Source organism: Salvia hispanica, chromosome 1, assembly GCF_023119035.1.
Source record: "Salvia hispanica cultivar TCC Black 2014 chromosome 1, UniMelb_Shisp_WGS_1.0, whole genome shotgun sequence".
Lineage (NCBI taxonomy): Eukaryota > Viridiplantae > Streptophyta > Magnoliopsida > Lamiales > Lamiaceae > Salvia > Salvia hispanica.
The window spans coordinates 18,499,157-18,518,586 of NC_062965.1; the positions used below are offsets into that span (position 1 = coordinate 18,499,157).

At 35.6% G+C, this 19,430-nt stretch overlaps 2 protein-coding genes across 2 annotated transcripts; one reads left to right on the forward strand and one right to left on the reverse strand.

The window, feature by feature from the left end:
* The first annotated feature begins 3,138 nt into the window (after positions 1 to 3,138).
* Positions 3,139 to 3,891, forward strand: LOC125189063 (glutathione S-transferase T2-like). Its single transcript, XM_048086243.1, has one exon. It carries the CDS (start codon positions 3,139 to 3,141, stop codon positions 3,889 to 3,891), a length of 753 nt encoding a protein of 250 aa, XP_047942200.1.
* A 6,055-nt stretch (positions 3,892 to 9,946) lies between these two features.
* Positions 9,947 to 18,840, reverse strand: LOC125201574 (probable leucine-rich repeat receptor-like serine/threonine-protein kinase At3g14840). Its single transcript, XM_048099750.1, has 24 exons — positions 18,712 to 18,840; positions 17,911 to 18,085; positions 17,641 to 17,712; positions 15,418 to 15,486; positions 15,035 to 15,106; positions 14,879 to 14,950; positions 14,724 to 14,795; positions 14,560 to 14,631; positions 14,409 to 14,480; positions 14,201 to 14,272; positions 14,051 to 14,122; positions 13,891 to 13,959; positions 13,458 to 13,523; positions 13,273 to 13,335; positions 13,159 to 13,191; positions 13,045 to 13,082; positions 12,540 to 12,919; positions 12,191 to 12,386; positions 11,759 to 11,887; positions 11,496 to 11,614; positions 11,198 to 11,408; positions 10,862 to 11,099; positions 10,615 to 10,771; positions 9,947 to 10,509 (listed from the first exon to the last, which is right to left on the reverse strand). Exons 1-24 carry the CDS (start codon positions 18,791 to 18,793, stop codon positions 10,144 to 10,146), a joined length of 2,967 nt encoding a protein of 988 aa, XP_047955707.1. The 5' UTR covers positions 18,794 to 18,840; the 3' UTR covers positions 9,947 to 10,143.
* Between the last annotated feature and the right edge of the window lie 590 nt (positions 18,841 to 19,430).

Genomic DNA, 19,430 nt, shown 5'->3' on the forward strand with positions numbered 1-19,430 from the left:
TTGAGAATGATATTTAATCATAATTATTAAATTAATTAATAATATGGAATTAAAATAGAGTGAGTGAGAGAGAGAGAGAGCTAGGTGAAATAAAAAAGTAGGGTTGGGTAAACGGTTATTGGTTACTCGGTTATTTGAGAACCAAACCAAGAAACTCAGTTCTCGAGTAATGGATAACCGACCTAATTAGGTTTCGGTTTGGTCCCGGTTCTCGTTTCAAGGACGAGATCGATTATCGGTTATAACCGCATAACCGATTCAATAATATATAGTACTCCCTCCGTCCGCAAAAATATTGTCCAAGTTTTGACTCAGCACGTATTTTAAGAAATATGAAGAAAAGTAAGTGGAAAAAGTTAGCTGAATGTTGCTCCCACATTTATATATTAGTTTTATAATTGAATGCGAGTGTAATGATTCAGTGGAGAGTGAGGTCCATTTACTAAAAATGGAAAAAAGCAAAGTGGGCAACATTTCACGGACGGACCAAAATGGCAAAACTGGATAACATTTCACGGACAGACGGAGTACTTATTAATTTTACTATAATTAATATTGTAACTTTTTTTCGTTTTATTTCTTCTTATAATACGAGATATGCATAATTACTACTCCCTTTGTCCCTGAAAAGTATGAACATTTGGTTCGGCATGAGTTTTAATGCATAATTGGTAAAGTAAGAGAGACAGAAAGAAAAAGTAATTAAAGTATTGTTAGTGGATAATGGGTCCCACCTTATTAGAGAGAAAAGAGTTTCTAAAATTAGAATATTCATACTTTTCAGGGACGGAATAAAAATAAAATTGTTCATATTTTTCAGGGACGGGGTTATCATTCTACACATATTAAAAACAAAGAGAACTTTAGTGCGAATGGTTTGTTAGGCACTTTGCTTACAACACATATTCGGGGTCAAATCCTTGTGAATGTGGCTGTTGTGGACCAAACCGAGAGTGCCTCTCCAATGCAAAGTGAAAAGAGCAAAGCACAAGCTGAAGGAAGTGAAGCAGCATCCGAAACTTGTCCAGCTCACCATTCAAAGACAAGCTGGAAAGATGTCTTGCTGTCAAATGGTTAAAGAAGACTTTCAGTTACTTTGTAACTGCTGAAGCAAGCTTTCATTTACGTTGTTTTATATTCTAGCTATTTAGGTTTTTCTTCTAGATCTTTCCATTGTCAAGTATATATTCTGATGAGTTTTGTATTCTCCATCATCAGGAGAAAAAGGCATAAAAAAGCATAATCTTTGATAATGGATCATTCAGCTCTTGTTTCCATGTTTGTCACTATTTCTCTTTTGTGCATTTTTTATCATGGTATCTATATCATTTTTTCCTTTAAGCTACGTATTTCTTTTTCTCCTTGTTTAAAATGGCAGAAGAATCTGATGAAACCAGTGGAATCAGACAAAATGCTACCTCTCAAAACTACCCGATTCCTATCCTACCTCAAAATCACCCTATTTCAATTAAACTCAATGATGGAAATTTTCTCATCTGGACGAGCATTTTCTCACCGGAAGTCATCCGAGTCCTCCACAAACAATTCAAACACAGGGTTCCGATGAGACGCAGGTGAACCCGGATTTCTTGTCTTGGCAACGCCAAGATCAACTGTTGTCCGCTTGGATACAGTCATCTCTATCAGAAAATATCATGATTCTCGTTGTTGGTTTGACCACTGCGCAAGAGATATGGCGTACGCTTGAAACGAACTTCACTAGTCAGTCCAAAGCGAGGATTATGCAATATAAACTGCAACTCCAGATGTTGAAGAAAGATAACATGCTGGTGTCTCTGACGAAGACCAGATCCTGCACATATTGGGAGGATTGGGATCTGAGTATGACTCTGTCATGGTCAATATTACTTCAAGGGCTGATTCGTAGTCTGTACAAGATGTGACTGCTTGATATTCGTGGTCAAACGCGTGCACACTATTGACAGAAACCCTTGATATTGTTGAGTATTTGGGCTTTGCAATTAATTGCTAATGGCCCAATGTCTTAGTGTGGCCCAATTGGCTGATCTCGCCCGGATGACCGCCAAGTCGCACTCCATTCAGATCTTACATGTTGGCCGTTGGATTGGAAGTGTGTTTCTGTGTGAGAGACCTTTAGTCTCCTGACTTCCAGAGCCTTCTCCTTCGATATTCGTTTACTCGACTCAACAAACCTTGGTTTTATAATTAACAAAACTTTTCTATAACTTTTAAATTTTTATTTCTCAAGTAAATATAGATTCGTTTATATACGCTCTAAACATTTTTAGAATTTTATTTATCGCATGAAATAAAATTATCTAAAGAGGAACTTTCATCCATTCAAACATAACAAAATTTAAACAATGACTGAAATAAGAAATGACAATTCCACAAACAAAAAATTTGTTTAATTACTCTAATAATTACTCTATCATCTCATGCTTCCCTCACACAATTATAAAAATATTGGGTACTCAACTTTTGAACACAGGAATTAAGAAATTGTAAAGAAAAATGCGAGAGATAAATAAAATAGGAAAGATGAGACTACGTTTATCGGTGGGGTGGGTCGACCGCCACCTCACCCCATATTTAAAAAAAAATGGAATAGAAGCCCTCTCTCCTGACCCACCGCGGTCTCTCCCACCCAAACACCAACCGCCCGGTCTCTCTTCCATCGTCCAATGAGATTGTGCCATTTGGCACAATCTCATTGGTTGATATATATATTTTTTAAATTTATATATCTTTAATATATTATATTAAAAAATTATAAAATTATATCAAAATTCATAATTTTTCTTCCTCTATAAATAGAGACCACATTTGCTATAGTTTTGCATTAAAAAAAATCATCTTTTCTCCCCTTATAATCCTCCTTGTTTGATACAATTTCATATTTTTTTTGTTTCATTTGTTGTAATACTATGGAGGATGATGGGATATTCTCCGATTCTCTAAATTTTAATCCTTCCCAAAACATCAATCCCTCTCAAAATTTCGATCCTTCCCAAGATTATTTCCCTAGGCTTTGATGATTTTCCGAATTCTAATCAATTTCAAAGCTCACTTCAAAACCAACCGTCAAGCAAAGACAAATAAAAAACCAACACGAGTGCTTCAAACACTCCACATGGTTGGAATGAGCAAGAAGACATGGTATTAGTGTCTGCTTGGTGTTTCTTCAGCACAAATGCAATTGTTGGCACCAACCAAACTAATTTCCATTTGTGGTACAATGTTACTGATCTGTATGAGCAAACAAGAAAAGAAAATCCAACAATGGGCCAACCAAGAAGTATGGAGTCATTGAGACAACACTACAAACGAATCAATGCAAATGTCTCAAAGTGGATTGGTGCATACAAACATGCGCATGATCGAGCTACGAGTGGCCAGTCTAAAGAGGACATTGAGAAAACCGCTCAACAACTGTATGGTAAGAACAAGTTTACTCACCATAAGGTTTTTGAGGAGGTGATGAGATACAATCCCAAGTGGGAATTGAAATTGAATAGCACTGGTTCAACGCGTTTCCAGCCAGATGAAGATAGTCTTGAAGAAAGTCGTGGGAGCTCAAAAAGGTCGAGGACTAGTGAAGAAGGAGGACCTCAAATCGACTCCACTCCTGAGAGTCGTTCTTCTACATTGCAACGTCCTATTGGGAGAGATCAGGCTAAAGCTAAGGCTAAAAGAAAAGGCAAAGAAGTTGCAACACCATCATATACAATTCCTAATGATTTCACTGCAGCACTGCGTGAAATGAGAGTCACACGTGAAAGGGAATGTGATATTCAGGAACGGAAGATCAAGGCAGCTATCCTTACTCCGTTGATGGCTAGGAGGGACTTAACTCCAGAAGAAGAAGATCTGAAACGCGCTCTAATAGCAGAATTGTTTGGGAAGTGATCGTAGTTTATCTATTTTCAATGTATGTTTCTTAGTATGTAACTTTCAACTTCTGTTGTTTAGTATGTAATTTTCAATTTCCGTTGCTTAGTATGTAACTTTTATTTTCTGTTGCTTAGTATGTAATCTCCAATTTCCGTTGCTTAGTATGTAACCTTTAATTTATGTTGCTTATGTAATTTCCAGTTTATGTGATCAAGAATAATGAAAGTATGCCTACATGACAAGTCATTTTCCACTCACAAGTGGTGGTGGAATCTAATAGAAACCCATGTGATCATGAAAATCAAAGTATGACTACATGACAAGTCATTCCCTATCATAAGTGGTGGTTGAATCCAATAGAAACCCATGTGATCAAGAATAATGGAGTAAGACTACATGGCAAGCCATTCTCTATCACAAGTGACGGTGGAATCCAATAGAAACCCATGTGATCACGAAAATCAAAGTATGACTACATGACAAGTCATTCTCCATCACAAGTGGTGGTGGAATCCAATAGAAACCATGTGATCAAGAATAATGGAAGTATGCCTACATGACAAGTCATTTTCCACTCATAAGTGGTGGTGGAATCCAATAGAAACTCATGTGATCACGAAAATCAAAATATGACTACATGACTAGTCATTCTCCATCACAAGTGGTGGTGGAATCCAATAGAAACTCATGTGATCAAGAATAATGGACGTATGTCTACATGACAAGTCATTTTCCACTTACAAGTGGTGGTGGAATCCAATAGAAACCTTTGTGATCACGAAAATCAAAGTTTGACTACATTTACAAGTCATTTTTTTAACAAGTGGTAGTAGAATCCAAGGAAAACCCATGTGCTCATAAATGATAGTAGTGGAAGCCTATGCTCAACAAATAACTTCTATATATTTACCTATATGCTTCACGAAAATTACACACAAATCCTCTCACAATTATTGAACCAACTCTCCCTAAAAAATGTCATCAAGTTTTAATTTTGAAGCTTCCAATCTTCTTGAAGACAATGAATGGGGAGAAAAAATTGTTGAACAAAATCAGCAACTCGATCAACTAATCAAGGATATAGCTATTTGGCCAACAACCATGTCTTCACAACCTACAACCCAAACGGTTAGAGCTAGAAGGAGATACATTGAAAGAAAACGTGAGGAGGGTCATGATACTATTTTTGAGCAGTACTTTGCTGAAGATCCAATGTATCCTCCAGATTTTTTCTGAACAAGCTATCACATGCGTAAACCTTTGTTCGAAAAAATAATGAACAAGCTCGTCGAGACCGACAACTTTTTTGTGCAAAAGTGTGATGCTACTGGTCGGCTTGGTATGTCTGCCATTCAGAAATGTGCAGCAGCGATGAGGGTATTGGCCTACGGGCCGGCGGCCGACTTGCACGACGAATATTTGAGAATGAGCGCACAATTCATTCACAAATCTCTCATCAAGTTCGTTGAAGGTGTAATTTCTAACTTCGGCGATGAGTACTTGCGAAAGCCCACCGAATAAGACTTGGCAAGACTTCTGCATATTGGAGAACAACGTGGGTTTCCAGGCATGTTGGGTAGTATTGACTGCATGCATTGGGAATGGAAAAATTGTCCCACTTCATGGGCTGGACAATATGCCGGAAGAAGCGGGAGTCCGACAATCATCTTGGAAGCAGTAGCATCTCAAGATCTGTGGATCTGGCATGCTTTTTTTGGAACTCCAGGTTCGAGAAATGATATTAATGTGCTTGATCAATCTCCTATTTTTGATGATATTTTGGAAGGTCGAGCACCGAAGGTCAATTACATAGTAAATGGCCATGAAAAAAATATGGGGTATTATCTTACTGATGGCATTTATCCTCAATGGGCGGCATTTGTCAAATCTATTCCAGGTCCACAAACGATGAAGCACAAGTTGTTTGCTCGACATAAAGAGTCCGCGCGAAAAGATGTTGAGCGAGCTTTTGGTGTTTTGCAAGCTCGTTTTGCTTTTATCAAATGTCCATGTCTTATTTGGGATCATGATATTATGGGGAAAATAATGATTGTTTGCAATATCTTGCACAATATGATAGTGGGAGATGAAAGAAGCACATATTCGAACTATTGTGATACAGCCGAATTTATTCAAGATCGACTTGGACAAAGTAGTCGTGAGAATGAAGGTGGAGATGCGAATAATGATTTCATATATTCTACGAATAGGATCGCGAGTTGAAGTGGTCGGCTTAGGGTCAGTGAAGTATGGTTTAAATTTTAAAATCTCTGATCCAGAGAATCCACTAGACGCTGGGTCTAGGAACTCAGAGAATCTTGAGTTACCTGTCGTTGGGCACACAATCACTGCCTTAGCCCCTTTCAAAACCCTCAACCCGCTTTAACTAAGATTAGTATAAGGAAGCAGGGATCAAATCCACAGAGACAGATGCGCAAGTGAACATGTTCAAGGACCTGGGAACTATTTTTGGCTGCTGCCACGCAATTATCGGGGTTGAGACTTACTTCCTAAACTTGGGAAATTAAAGAACCTATCCTAACAGCTAGATCTAGGCAGATTCTTGAAAGCATACATAATAACCAAAACAGAGCGAAACATTTACTAGACCGAGCGAACAGCTTTCTAAACTAACCTAGACATAGGAAAACTAGACGTGAGGACCATTCCCCAAAATGGCATAGTACATCTGAAAAGCTGTAAAATAACTAACCAAAGGACTAACTAACAGTGACATCATCTTCTCCAACTTTTATCATAAAACAACCAGTGAAAAGCAGAGCAAAACAAAGATCGAAACAGGGTGAACGAAATTAAACCGAGAAAAACAATGAACAAGTAAAATTAATGCAGATCTACGACTACTAGACGAGGCAAACTAGAATGCAGAATTTAAACATCATAATCAAGCACAAGTAAATAGATCCAGCCACAGGACGCTTAATTCACTCCGGATCCAAGCCATCCACAACAATCAAAAATCATTTCCATCTCCGATCCTCACATATTTAAGTAGATTCAACCGATCAACAACAAATTCCACACAATCCAAACTCCAAACTCAAATCAACCAACAATAATCAGCAAATCAAACCAACAACACAGCAATAAGGTAAACGGAACAAAAGTAGCGATATCCATTGCAAAATATGAAGTATTCGACGACAATAACAAAACAGAGCCGAGCCTCGAACAGCGAGGACTCGGAAAGTACGAAAAGTAAACTGGAAAGCAAATAATAATTCTTTCTTCGCCTCCGTAGAGACGGTGTTGCACCACAATCAAATTAGAACGTGAACCCCCGCGACAATTCCCCGTAAATGTGTGTGTAGAGAAGTGGAAAACTAAGCTAAGAACCGAAAGAGTGATGGAACGTGATCCCCCGCGACAATTCCCCGTAAATGTGTGTGTAGAGAAGTGGAAAACTAAGCTAAGAGCCGAAAGAGTAATGGAACGTGATCTCCCTTCATGTTGGGCGTATGCTCTTATTTATATTGGATAGAGCTTCTAGATTGTTCTTGTGATTCCTACTTACCCTCCAATTTGATGCTCCTCAGTCTAGTAACTCTTCCTTCTTCCGCTCATTTTTCCCGCCAGCTCATTTTTCACACCTGGCTTATAAAACCTTGTTAGACCCAGGAAATCACAGAATTTTACCACATAACCAATGCATGAAATTAGCCTTATCGCGAGTTTAGCTTCTTACATGAAAAATAAAGCCCAACTTCAAAACAGAGACGCTCATAAAGCTCTGCTAAACGATTTGGTTGAGCATATATCGGCGAAATTCGGCAATTCCAATTGAATGTCTACTTTTCATCTTATGTATGAGTACCTATTATGTATTTTCAATTTCGTATTTTAATTATTGTAATTTATATTTTTTTAAGTGTTGTCTCTATAATTTTTAGTTTGTCATTTATTGTGTTTTTTTATAAATTTTATTATGCAATAATAAATATTCATGTAATAATATCATTATTTAAAAAATGATATAAAAATAAATGTATAATAGTGTGGTTGGGTGGTCATTGATAAACCATGAAAATAGGTGTGGTTGGGTTGGAAGTTGGATGAATATTGATGATGTGGAAGATAATGTGGAGGAGATAGAAATGAATTAAATATTGAAAAAGTGAATGGTTGGGTTGGGTTGGATGGTTCCAAAACATGGTCTAAAGAGAGAGTAGAGTAGGTGATGGAATAAAATAAGAGTGTTTGGATGTTTTATTTTGTTAAAAAAGGAAATGACTCAACTTAGTTGGAACATCCAAAAAAAAAATACGACTCAACTTAATTGGAACGCAAGGAATACTATATTACAGCATTTTGGGTAATACATACAAACATGTATTAGCTACTTTTATTAAGCTATAACTAAAAATTACTACTCCCTACTATGTTTTTCTATTTTTTATCAGCCACAAAATTTATTTACTGTTTTATTTCTCTCTCAAAATTAAGACTTTAACAGTATTTTAATTATATTTTCTCTATTTCTCTTATACTTTATAAAATTATAAATTTATAAATTTTGCATTACTGCATATTATTCGTGAACAAAAAGACTAATAATAGTTGACGAAATGAATTAGTAATAATTAAAAAGTAAAAAGCAAGCCTGCCGAATTTTGTTATTTTTATGACCATTAAACCTTTTTAAGAAAATATTCATTATATAGAAAAGGAAGCCCATATGAAGATGACTAATAAACCTATTATATAAACAATTACAAAAACAGATTTTTTTATTAAACTCTCACTTATATATTCGACTTATGACAATAATGTAAATGTGTAATATGATGTATTATTAAGGTCATATAAGAGTGATAACTCATTTAGGAATGGAAATCTATGAACAAAAATGTCATTTTTGTTAATGGATTTCCATTCTTGGATGACTTAATTTGAATGATAAGATACAACTGATAAAATAATCCATTTTAATAAAATACTTATTTTTTTTGTATGATTATGTTTATGATAGTTAACTAGATCCACTCTTACTCACTTATTTGATTATCCTTCAATTTTGTAATACTCCCTCCATCCTAGCCTAAGTGAAACATTTCTATTTTGGCACAGGAATTTAGATAGTGGTGTTTAGAGAATTAAATTGCAAATAGTAAAGTAAGAGAGAATAAAGAAGAAAGAGTGAGCTAATAAAGTAAAAGAGAATAAAATAAGAGAGATAGAAGAATAATGTGAGAAAGAAGTGAATTAATTATCACCAAAACTAGAAAGCGTCTCACTTAGGTTGGAAAAAAAAAAAAATGAATACGTCAGTTAGACTGAGACAGGAGGAGTACAATTTTTAAAAAATTGCTCTCTCAGCAATTATTATTAATCTAATTTGTCCACAATTTATACATTTTTACATAATATAAAAAATAAATATTTTTTTTCTAATTGTTTGCATTTTAATCATATTCTTTCATTTTAGAGTAAAGGTCAAATGTGGTCCCTAACATATGGTCATTTTATCATTTTGGTCCATAACATTATCTTTTTTATTATTTGGTCCCTCACAAATAAACTCGGACCCGAATCGGTCATCACTTAACATAACCGTTTATCTTATGCCACATAATCAATCAATTTGAAACAGAAAAAACTAAATAATTCATTTACGTGTTTGATAAGTTAGTAATACCAAGATAGAGAATTATATATGGACATTTCTAATTGTTTGATATCAATGTTAAGCTTACCTCAAAGCCCAATATAAGACAAGTGCTCTATCTAACCTTAACAAAATTATAATATTAACCATGTTTATGCATCTCATCAATTTGTCAAGTTAAGCCATGTTATTTAATATACAATACAAATTTAGATAATTTCTTTTCTATCAAACAACAATGGAAAAAAATCATATCTTTGCATATCTTGACATGAAACCCGCATTTCTTATCTTGTTTTACGTATCTTTTCATATCTCATCATTTTTATCAAACAAGGAAGCGCTGTTGAGTGGACTCTTCAACTTCCTAAACCCTACTGTACACTATCATCTAGTCCACTAAAGTGAATTCTTATATATAGACAACTATGAGAATCCATGTCATAACACAAAACATGATAATTTCATTATCAAATCTTACATGGACAACTATGAGAAAACATGGAAATCGTCACAACATAAACAAGGTAGTTTCATTTTTTTACTGAAAGTTACCCCCAACCCCCCCTCCCTCTCTTTTTCCCCCTTATTTATTACGGTGGTCTTGAACCCAAGAATTTCAGCCCCAGGCATTAATAACTCTAAAAACCTCTCTTCTCCCAGTAGTTTGTATCCGGCTCAATTGGATAGAGATCAGCAGCAGAAGTTGAAGAACCACTCAACGGCGCTTCCTCGGAGAGACCCTCATCATTAAATGTACCCATTTCCACTTCATCGGGTCTCGTCTTATCAACTGAGATGCTCGACTTAGACACGAACTCTGGAACGCCATCTTTCCCCTCGAGTAAGCTCACTACAGATGACATGCTTGGCCTTTCTGCAGCTGCGACATTCGTGCAAATGAGTGCCACATTGATAGCTCTAACGATCTCTTCCTCATTGAAGCTCGACTCTAATCTCGGGTCAACTAGCTCCAACAAGTTCCCACTCGCCTTCAAGGAATTAGCCTGAGTGAAGAAAAAAGAGCGTATATGTTGAAAGGGAGGAACCATGCACATACAGAATTTGTATTCCTTTGTAGTATAAAAAAGAGAAAATGAGTAAAATGTTACCCAATCAAGAAGATAAAAGCTATCCTCCTTAGACCTGCCACCACTGATGCTGTTGCTCCTCCCACCGACAATTTCCAAAACAACGACTCCGAAGCTGTAGACGTCCGCTTTATCTGTCAAATATCCCCGCATTGCATATTCGGGCGCCATGTATCCACTGATAATCATACATGGCATATAAGTTCTGGTTTTTGTATTGAATAGTTAAAGCAGAAAACGTGTACTGATTGATCAATTGAGTGCTTACTAAGTTCCAGCAATGCGCGTGCTTATGTGGGTATCGCCTTCTGCATCCAGTTTCGCGAGCCCAAAATCAGAAATTTTAGGGATTAGGTTCTTATCAAGAAGCACATTAGTAGCCTTGATATCGCGATGGACAATTTTCAGCCTTGATTCCTCGTGGAGGTAAGCCAAACCTCTTGCTATACCAATGCAGATATTGCGCCTCATTGGCCAGTCCAAATGCAATTGCTGCTCTTTTGGCCCTGCAAACATATATATAGCTTTTATGCCTGAGTACAAAACTATATTAACATGGCCATTTTATCTTCTATCCGTAAGTTAGAATTGTTGTAGAGCTCACCAAATAGTGCACGGGCAAGGCTGTTGTTTTCCAAATACTCATACACAAGCAACAACTGGTTGCTTTCAATGCAACATCCATACAGCTTAACAAGATTGGTATGTTGTAAAGCAGAAATCAGACCTAATTCATTCACAAATTCGCGGTTCCCTTGAGCTGATTTGGAAGAAAGCTGCTTCACAGCAATGTCTTTACCATCTAATAAAACACCCTTTAAAAAAGAGAGAACGGTAAACATAACAAAGATTAGAAATAAAGAGTAAGGCTAATGAAAAAAGACGTTGTTCATTTATGTTACCTTGAATACTGGACCAAAACCACCTTCACCGATCTTATTAGTGGGATCGAAGTTGTTTGTGGCAGCTTTGATTTGCCTAAGGGTAAATGATCCAGTGTGAAGGACTAAACCCTTCAAATCTGAGAATGGAATCAAATAAGTCATGAGAACATGAAACTATTGCAAACCAGAATGTAAAGTACATGAAAAATTCTTTACTACAAAATAGTAGATGTCATTTGAGAGAATGAGAAAAATATGGTTATATCCAGTAGAGTAATTACCATCGTTTGTCGAATCTTTACGTGTAAGGCAACCCTTCCACCAGAGAACGCCTAGAACCAAAATGACTGCAAAAAGAACTGCTATGACTATACCAGCTATAGCACCTCCAGAAATACTGCTTCCACCTTCTGACAATGACAAAGACAGGAGCGTAAAGTCTGAACAGATTTGAGATTGGGATAGGTCATATGAAGTGAAAACATGGTCAATATGTTGCTTATATGTAATCGGTAAGGCCAAAAACTCAAATAAATTTTACTACATAGAAGAATTCATGCTTGGAAACATAATAGCTTATGTCGTACTATGAAAATCTACATGTGATGTGTAGATATGTTTCCAAACTCTACTGGCTTCAATGAAGAGATCAAAAAATTTCCGAGCATTGTAAATACTGAATACACTACTGGATAGAATAATAAACAACTTACTAGGATCGACTGATATGGCTGAAATGAGAGGACCATAGACTCCCATACCAGGAATGCTACGTGTACCCTTTCCAGCCCAATAGAAGCGAATGTCCAAGGTATTATCAGTAACAACCGCAGTAAAGGTTTTTGTGATTGGCTTATTCACTCCTCCTGCTTCAAGTTCAATGTTGAAATCCTTCAGCACCCGCTTTCCCTGAATAGTTTGATATCAGAACTATCAGGTATTTGATAGTAACTTTTCGGAAACCAAATATTACAAGCAAAGAATCCACGGTAAGTGGTTATTCTTTCCGTACATTTCCGTATAGATAGAGCCTCTAGGATGTGGTGGAGTTCAGATAAGTACCTGAATGTAGACATCAAATATACGCCTTCCGAGGCTGCTATACTTTCTGTCATCAGTAAACATGATCTCCGCAAAGTGAAGGTTTACTGTGTAGCTTCCATTAAACAAACAAAATCCGTAGTAGGTCAGCGAGAGGGGAGAAAGGCGTGCATCCGTGTACAGCTTCTGGTTCAGTCCGGAAATAACCGAGGTGTTTTGAATGGTGTAGGAGTCTCTGTTGATACCGTCATCCAAGAAGTGACCAGTGCTGCTGAATCCCCAGTTGGTCCTACTCTGGAAGAAATTCGAAGCCCCACCCAAATCTGTATCATCGTCATAGCTAGATCCTTTATCGTCCGCTTCTTGTCTTCCTCCACAGTTTATGCGTAGAGAGTTATACTCTTAAGACAAACAAGAGATTAACCTTTTTAAATACTATCAAAAAAAATAACTGTTTAAATTGCACCAACACATAAATAAACAGTTTAGATCTGAATCTTAAATAAATGATTGAGTTATCACTTACGTCGTTCACAACTGCTTCTTAAGCAGGAAACAGCCCCACTGCCATGACAATATTGACAACATGTCAGATTCATCAGGTGCAAAACGCAAACAGGAAAAAGATCTAGAAACTAACTTGGTCTTTCCTTTCGAGCTGGCAAACAAGTTTCTGGAAAGAATACATCATATTGAAGTAAGATTAGCAATCCAATAAAAGTTTCCACGTAAACATAAGTGTTACGAATCTCACAGGCTACGCTGCTGACACTCTGCTGGCAAATTTCCAGAAGTGAGATTGTTGTAAGATAAGTCACTGCATCAAAAATTTGAGACCTTTTCAAACAAATTTGTTTGAACACACATTGTTTAACACAATGACAAGTAGGCATCCAGTTAAAAGAGAAGCATGAAGAAGAGCAAGGCTGGGAGTCTAACATGTTGTCCCCGGCTTTCAGCATCCAAGCTGGCAATGGCCCACTTAGGGAATTCCCAGTTAAATAGCTGCAAGATGAGCATCTTCAATGAGCAATGAATAGTATTTTTATGCTGTTGGAAAAGGAAAAAAGATCGATGAAAAGTAATTTTGTACCCTACAGAAATGAGATGTACAGCTGAACAAAGTCATACATAGTAAGGTAGTGGGTAAAATCAACATATATTCAGAGTAAACATCAAAGTAGCTCCTCTGACTGTGCTGAAATATTAAGACAATTAGTTAAATTGAATCGAGTCGCATCATTTTGTTCGTTGGAGCTTCAATGCCCCTGTATGCAACATTTTTGTTTAAGGTTGCTCATTTAGCAATTTTATCAATTCGAAATCATGACCAGTAAATACACCAGAAATTGTTGTAGATCGAAAATCTTACATGTAGTTTGCCTTTGATAGGCCAAAGCTCTCGGGAAATGGTCCTGTTAATTTGTTGAAACTTAGATCCCTGCACAACATAAAAAATTTATTCTGTTACTCCCTTAGAATCATTACAGTGCTTCTATAAATATATGTATGACAGAGTAAGTTTTACTTACAAGATTTGAAGTGTCGTGATATTTCCAATAGACTCTGGCAATGTCCCGACAATGTTGCAACTTCTCAATATACTGCATAACAATATCCAACGACTCATATAAATGCAGTGAAATACAATACGACATAGCAATGCCAAACATCACACTCACAGTGTCTTTATCGTTTTCAATGGACTAAGAGATGGTAAACTTGAATCGTTCCCATTCAAATCACTGATTCTCCTGTACATTTGGAATCACATGAATGCAAGTAATCATAAGAGTGCTTCTCAATTTCTATCTATTTTTTTTTATGAATTGAGTAAATAAAATGAAATGTCAAAGAGCCAGATAATAGTATATCATAATTCATACTTACAGATCAGTCAAATTGGTCAAGGAAGCAATACCAGAAGGGATCGGCCCGGCTAGACCGCTAGCCTCAATCCCTCTGAAATCAAAAGGGAAAGTCTATCAAGAGCTAATCAGTAAATAGATGGACATCAATGTATATGTTTATCAAATCTTACAATATCCCCATATTTGTCCAGTTCTGGATAAAATTAGGTATGCTTCCAACGAAGTTGTTATCACTAACACGACTGCATCGAAACAGCATTTATATATGTTAAACATTGAAGAACTGGTAACACTTTTCATGAAATCGCTAAAATAAAAATGAAAAGAAACTTACAAGTCCATCAAAGTGGTCAGTTTTGCTAGACTTGCGGGCAATTCTCCAGTTAGATTGTTCGAGGTAAATACTCTTTATATGATAGTAAAAAGCAGAGAACCATAAATCAGTAATCTATGACAAACCACCTAAATACGAAGGCGGGAGGGCCTTACAGTCTTTGTATTTGAGGAAAATTCCCAAACTCGGGAGGTATAGTTCCAGACAAATGATTGCAATCCAAAACCCTACAAATTTTGAAGAGGGGAAAGAGCATCAGAAAACACTCTATCATCAAATAAATCACAAAATTGACAGAGGGGAAATGCTACAGTTGTTGAAGCGTGGTGATGTTGGCGAGCTCTTTTGGTAACGAACCAGTTACACGGTTTCCAAAAAGAGAACTGCATATATAACAGACATCAGTCGAAAAAGCCAGCTCCTGTTTACAAATCTCGATTCAATTGATTATTAGAACATCCATACACATTACATACACACATTGATTATCCCCTCCTACAAATTGAGCTATTACTTTGCATCATCAAACTATTGTCTACTAGTTATTGAGCCAACTCCTACTTACAAAATCTCGATTCAATTGATTATCAGAACATCCATACATATTGCATACATGTATTTGAGTGAATGCGTGTGTGTGTGTGTGTGTGCGCGCGCGCGCGCAGAGAGAGATAGAGATAGAGAGAGGCCGTACATGATTACAAGCTTCATGGTACCCCATTCTGGAGGGATGGTGCCGTTGAGGTAGTTCCAAGTGAGATCACTATTAAAGATGAATTGAAACTTTTAATGATAAATATATAAATATAATTTTGAATCCAAATACTCACTCCGTCCATCAATAAGTGTATTTTCTCATTTTTGTCCGTCCACCAATAAATATCTCATTTATTTTTTACTATTTTAGTAATGGACTCTACATTCCACTAATTTTATTTCACTCACCACTAACATTTTTTCTCACTTTATACTATACTTCATGCGTTCACAAAAAATAGACAAGATTATGAATGACAAGGGGTTTTAAATTTTTAATATATAATTGGTAAAGTAATAGAAAGATAAGAAAAAGTAGAGAGATGAAAGAAAAAGATAGTGGATTGTAGAGTCCACATTTAGAATAATATGTAAGATTAGTATTGGTTGAAAACTTTCCATTTTTAGATTTAGTCTAATTTTGGTGGACAACGCAAAATGGTAAAACTAGTCAATTTTTTGTGGACGGATGGAGTATTTCTTAAAACCCGTGTCAGGTTAAAATTGGTTTTATATTGGTGGAATATTTTCAAAAGAAATTAATTTGAATTTGTGAAGAAAAGTGAATGAAAAATAAATACTCCTTCCATGCTAATAGAGTCATTTTTCTGTTTTGGAAAGTTTCAAAATAATTGAGTCATTTCTAGGAGTGGGAATATGGATATCGGGTATTGGATTTACCCATACCCGACCTGATATCCGCCGGATTTGGATACCCAATATCCAATTTTATGGGATTGGGTATGGGATTGGATATTGAAATATAAGATAAATCGGGTATTGGATAACCCGAATGGGTATCGGGTATTACCCGAATATCCAATTTATTATTTAAAGCATATTTTAAATTAGGTTTAGCCATTTTGCATTAAATATAATCTTATACTTTAAAATGAAAGTGATCCATTTTTTTTAATTTTATACTACAAAATAAATGAAACATTAAAGATATTAGTCAATTTAGATATTTCTATTAATATATAAAATTTAATTTTTTTATTAATTATTGACACATGTATAGAGTCGGGTATTTGGATACCCGATACGTCGGATATGGATACCCGAGGCAAAAGATAGTTGATATAATATGAAGTAGTACATATTAACAAAACAAACTATATCCCACATTGAAAAAGTAAAGGCAAAAGATTGTAAAAGATGACTATAAAATAAGCTTTTCATCCCACATTGAAAAATGAAAGAACAATCTTGTGGAATACATCTATAAAGAAAGACACAAATGTTTTTTTAAGCTAGTTTTTATAAATTCATAGGCCCATTACAAGTACGGGTTAATATGAAATGAAAGTTTAGTGTAAATTTTATTTTAAATTGATTTTTAAAAATTTTTAAAAATAAAAAAATTTACGACCGGTTCCCGATTTCTGGTCCAACCGGCCGGTTCACCCGGTCCAAAACGGTTCAATACTCCACCGGTTTTATATGGTGAATTGGATCGGAGAGGTACCGGTTCGCGGCCGGACCGGTCCGACCAGCCGATCCAAACCGGTTTTTAAAACACTAATTAAAAGTAAAGAAATAGGGACATTTAATAAAAACTGAAAGGAGAATTATTTGGGTCAGCCTATTGGTGGATAGTAGACTTGTCTGGACTGAAATATTAAATTTTATCTACTTATAAATTTCAAAATTTATCCTAAATATCCATGTTTCATGTTAATTGAGCTTAAAGTCAAGGACAAAATTTATGTATACTAGTACTCCTCCGTTCCCTAATAGATGTCACACTTTCTTTTTTAGTTTGTTCTATAAAAAATGCCACATTTTCTTTTTTGGAAATTCCCTCTCACATTAAGATAAATATATTATTTTTTCTTTCCAATTAAGACACAAAACAACATCTCCTAAAATCTCGTATCAATCTCCAAGTGTGTCATCTATTATGGGACGGAGGGAGTACTAATTTTTAATTTCATGGGTTACGTAATGCAATACTAATATACTCTATCCGTTTCATAAAAATAAACATTTTTAGAATGATATGGCTTTAATGCACAATTAATTAAGTATGAGAGAAATATAACACAGTGCACGTGAAGAGCCACGTGCTCTGGGCTCGTGCGTGTGGAACAAGCATGTCGGTCGGTGAAGGCGGCCCCACTCAACAGTGCTTTTCCACCCACCATCTAATAATGCTTACATCTCTTGAAGGAGCGGGAGTCTGACGAATTCGCGGGGCAGCGATCCATTAAGATTTTGGGCCTTTAGAACTCTGCATTTTGTTCGGCAAAAAGTACCATTAATCTACTCCTTATATAATAATATTGGTTTAAATATTAATAATTGTGAACAAATTCAAAGATCATATTTTTTTTCTAATTGATATTTATAGAACAAACCAGGATTTGACCATATAGTACTGTTCTTTTTTGTCTAATTGACGGAATAAAACAAAAAACAAAAAACTTACATGCTTATGACATGACAAGTAGTGTTATTGTCAAATGTGCAATTGCAAGTGACTGCATTCTCATGGCCATTAGTCGAATTCTGGGTCGCCCAACCTGATGACCCGCTGCATGGATTCACGTTGAAATCCCAATCCACTTTCCCTAACCTCCTTGCTATCACCCTTAATGATTCCACTGCCAAAATTTGAAAACCAAAACACATAATCAACAAGTTTTCACCAAAAATATTATAGCGACGCTAGATACCATAGAATTGAGGGTGTGGATTTGGAATTGTAGCCTTTATTTCTAATTCAATTGTTTGGTATAAAAAAAAATATTTGAATTTGAAATTGATTTTCTATTCCAAATTCTCTTAATTTTACAATTTTAATTCTAAAACTAAAGTAAATATCCGGAATTTCAAATAATTGAAAAATGGGCATTTCTCATACACAAATTGCACACAACCCGTATACATACTCTGCACACACATGACACACAATACATACACTTGCTCAGACAATAATAAAAAGATACATAATGTATATAAATAAAATTTAAAAATATATTTAATTAAAAACTAATGTCAAATTTTGATAAATTTCTTTACCTATCTAACAAATAATTTGGAATTAGAAAATTATTCTACAACATTTTTTAATGTTATCAAACAAAGAATTCATAAACGAATTAGAATATTATAACTTAAAATTCCGTTAAATAGAATTATTCTAACACAATTTCAATTTCATCATATCAAACACACTATCACCAAAATAATCAATAATAGAGATTTATATATGTACAAATGTATCAACCTTCATAAGGAGGCAAAACCGCTGCTCGAGAAACCAAGCTCACAAACCAAATCAACGCAATAAATCTCCAAAAATATGACATTAAGCCTCCAAAAATGAAGAAGTAGAAACTAGAAAGAAGAGATGTGGTAGAAGATGAGCAAGTGAAGAGAAAAATTTAGTTCGCCAGTTTTAAAGAAATAAACGTATATATACAGTAGTAGACGACTTGTAGAAATAAAATTTATGGTCAACTATTATTTTAACTATCTTAAAGTGAAGCAACTATTATGGTGGTGCGCTTTAATATATTCTATTTTTTCTCTATTTCTTTTTTTCTTTCTGACATTATCATGTTAGGGCATCCACAGCGGTTCACAAAACCGTCTCTATCTCGTCTCGGAGAGACGAGACGGATAAGAGACGCCGCTGTGGGATGCATCCCGTCCCCATCCCGTCTCTATCTCGTCCCACGTCTCTTAGTGAAGGGGCTCCCGGCGAGACGAGACGCCACGCGCTTGGGCGACGTGGCGAGCTCCGGTTCGTGCGTGACGCCCACTCGCCGTCCCGCGAGTGGGCGTCGTTTATATCCGTTAAAATTGATTTTTTTTTATATTTTTTTTAAAAATCAGAAAAAATTCAAAAAAATAAAAAATATATATAAAAAAAAATTCAAAAATTATACTAGCCATTTATAGCCGTTTATAGCCGTTTTTTACAAATTTTTAATTTTTTTTATA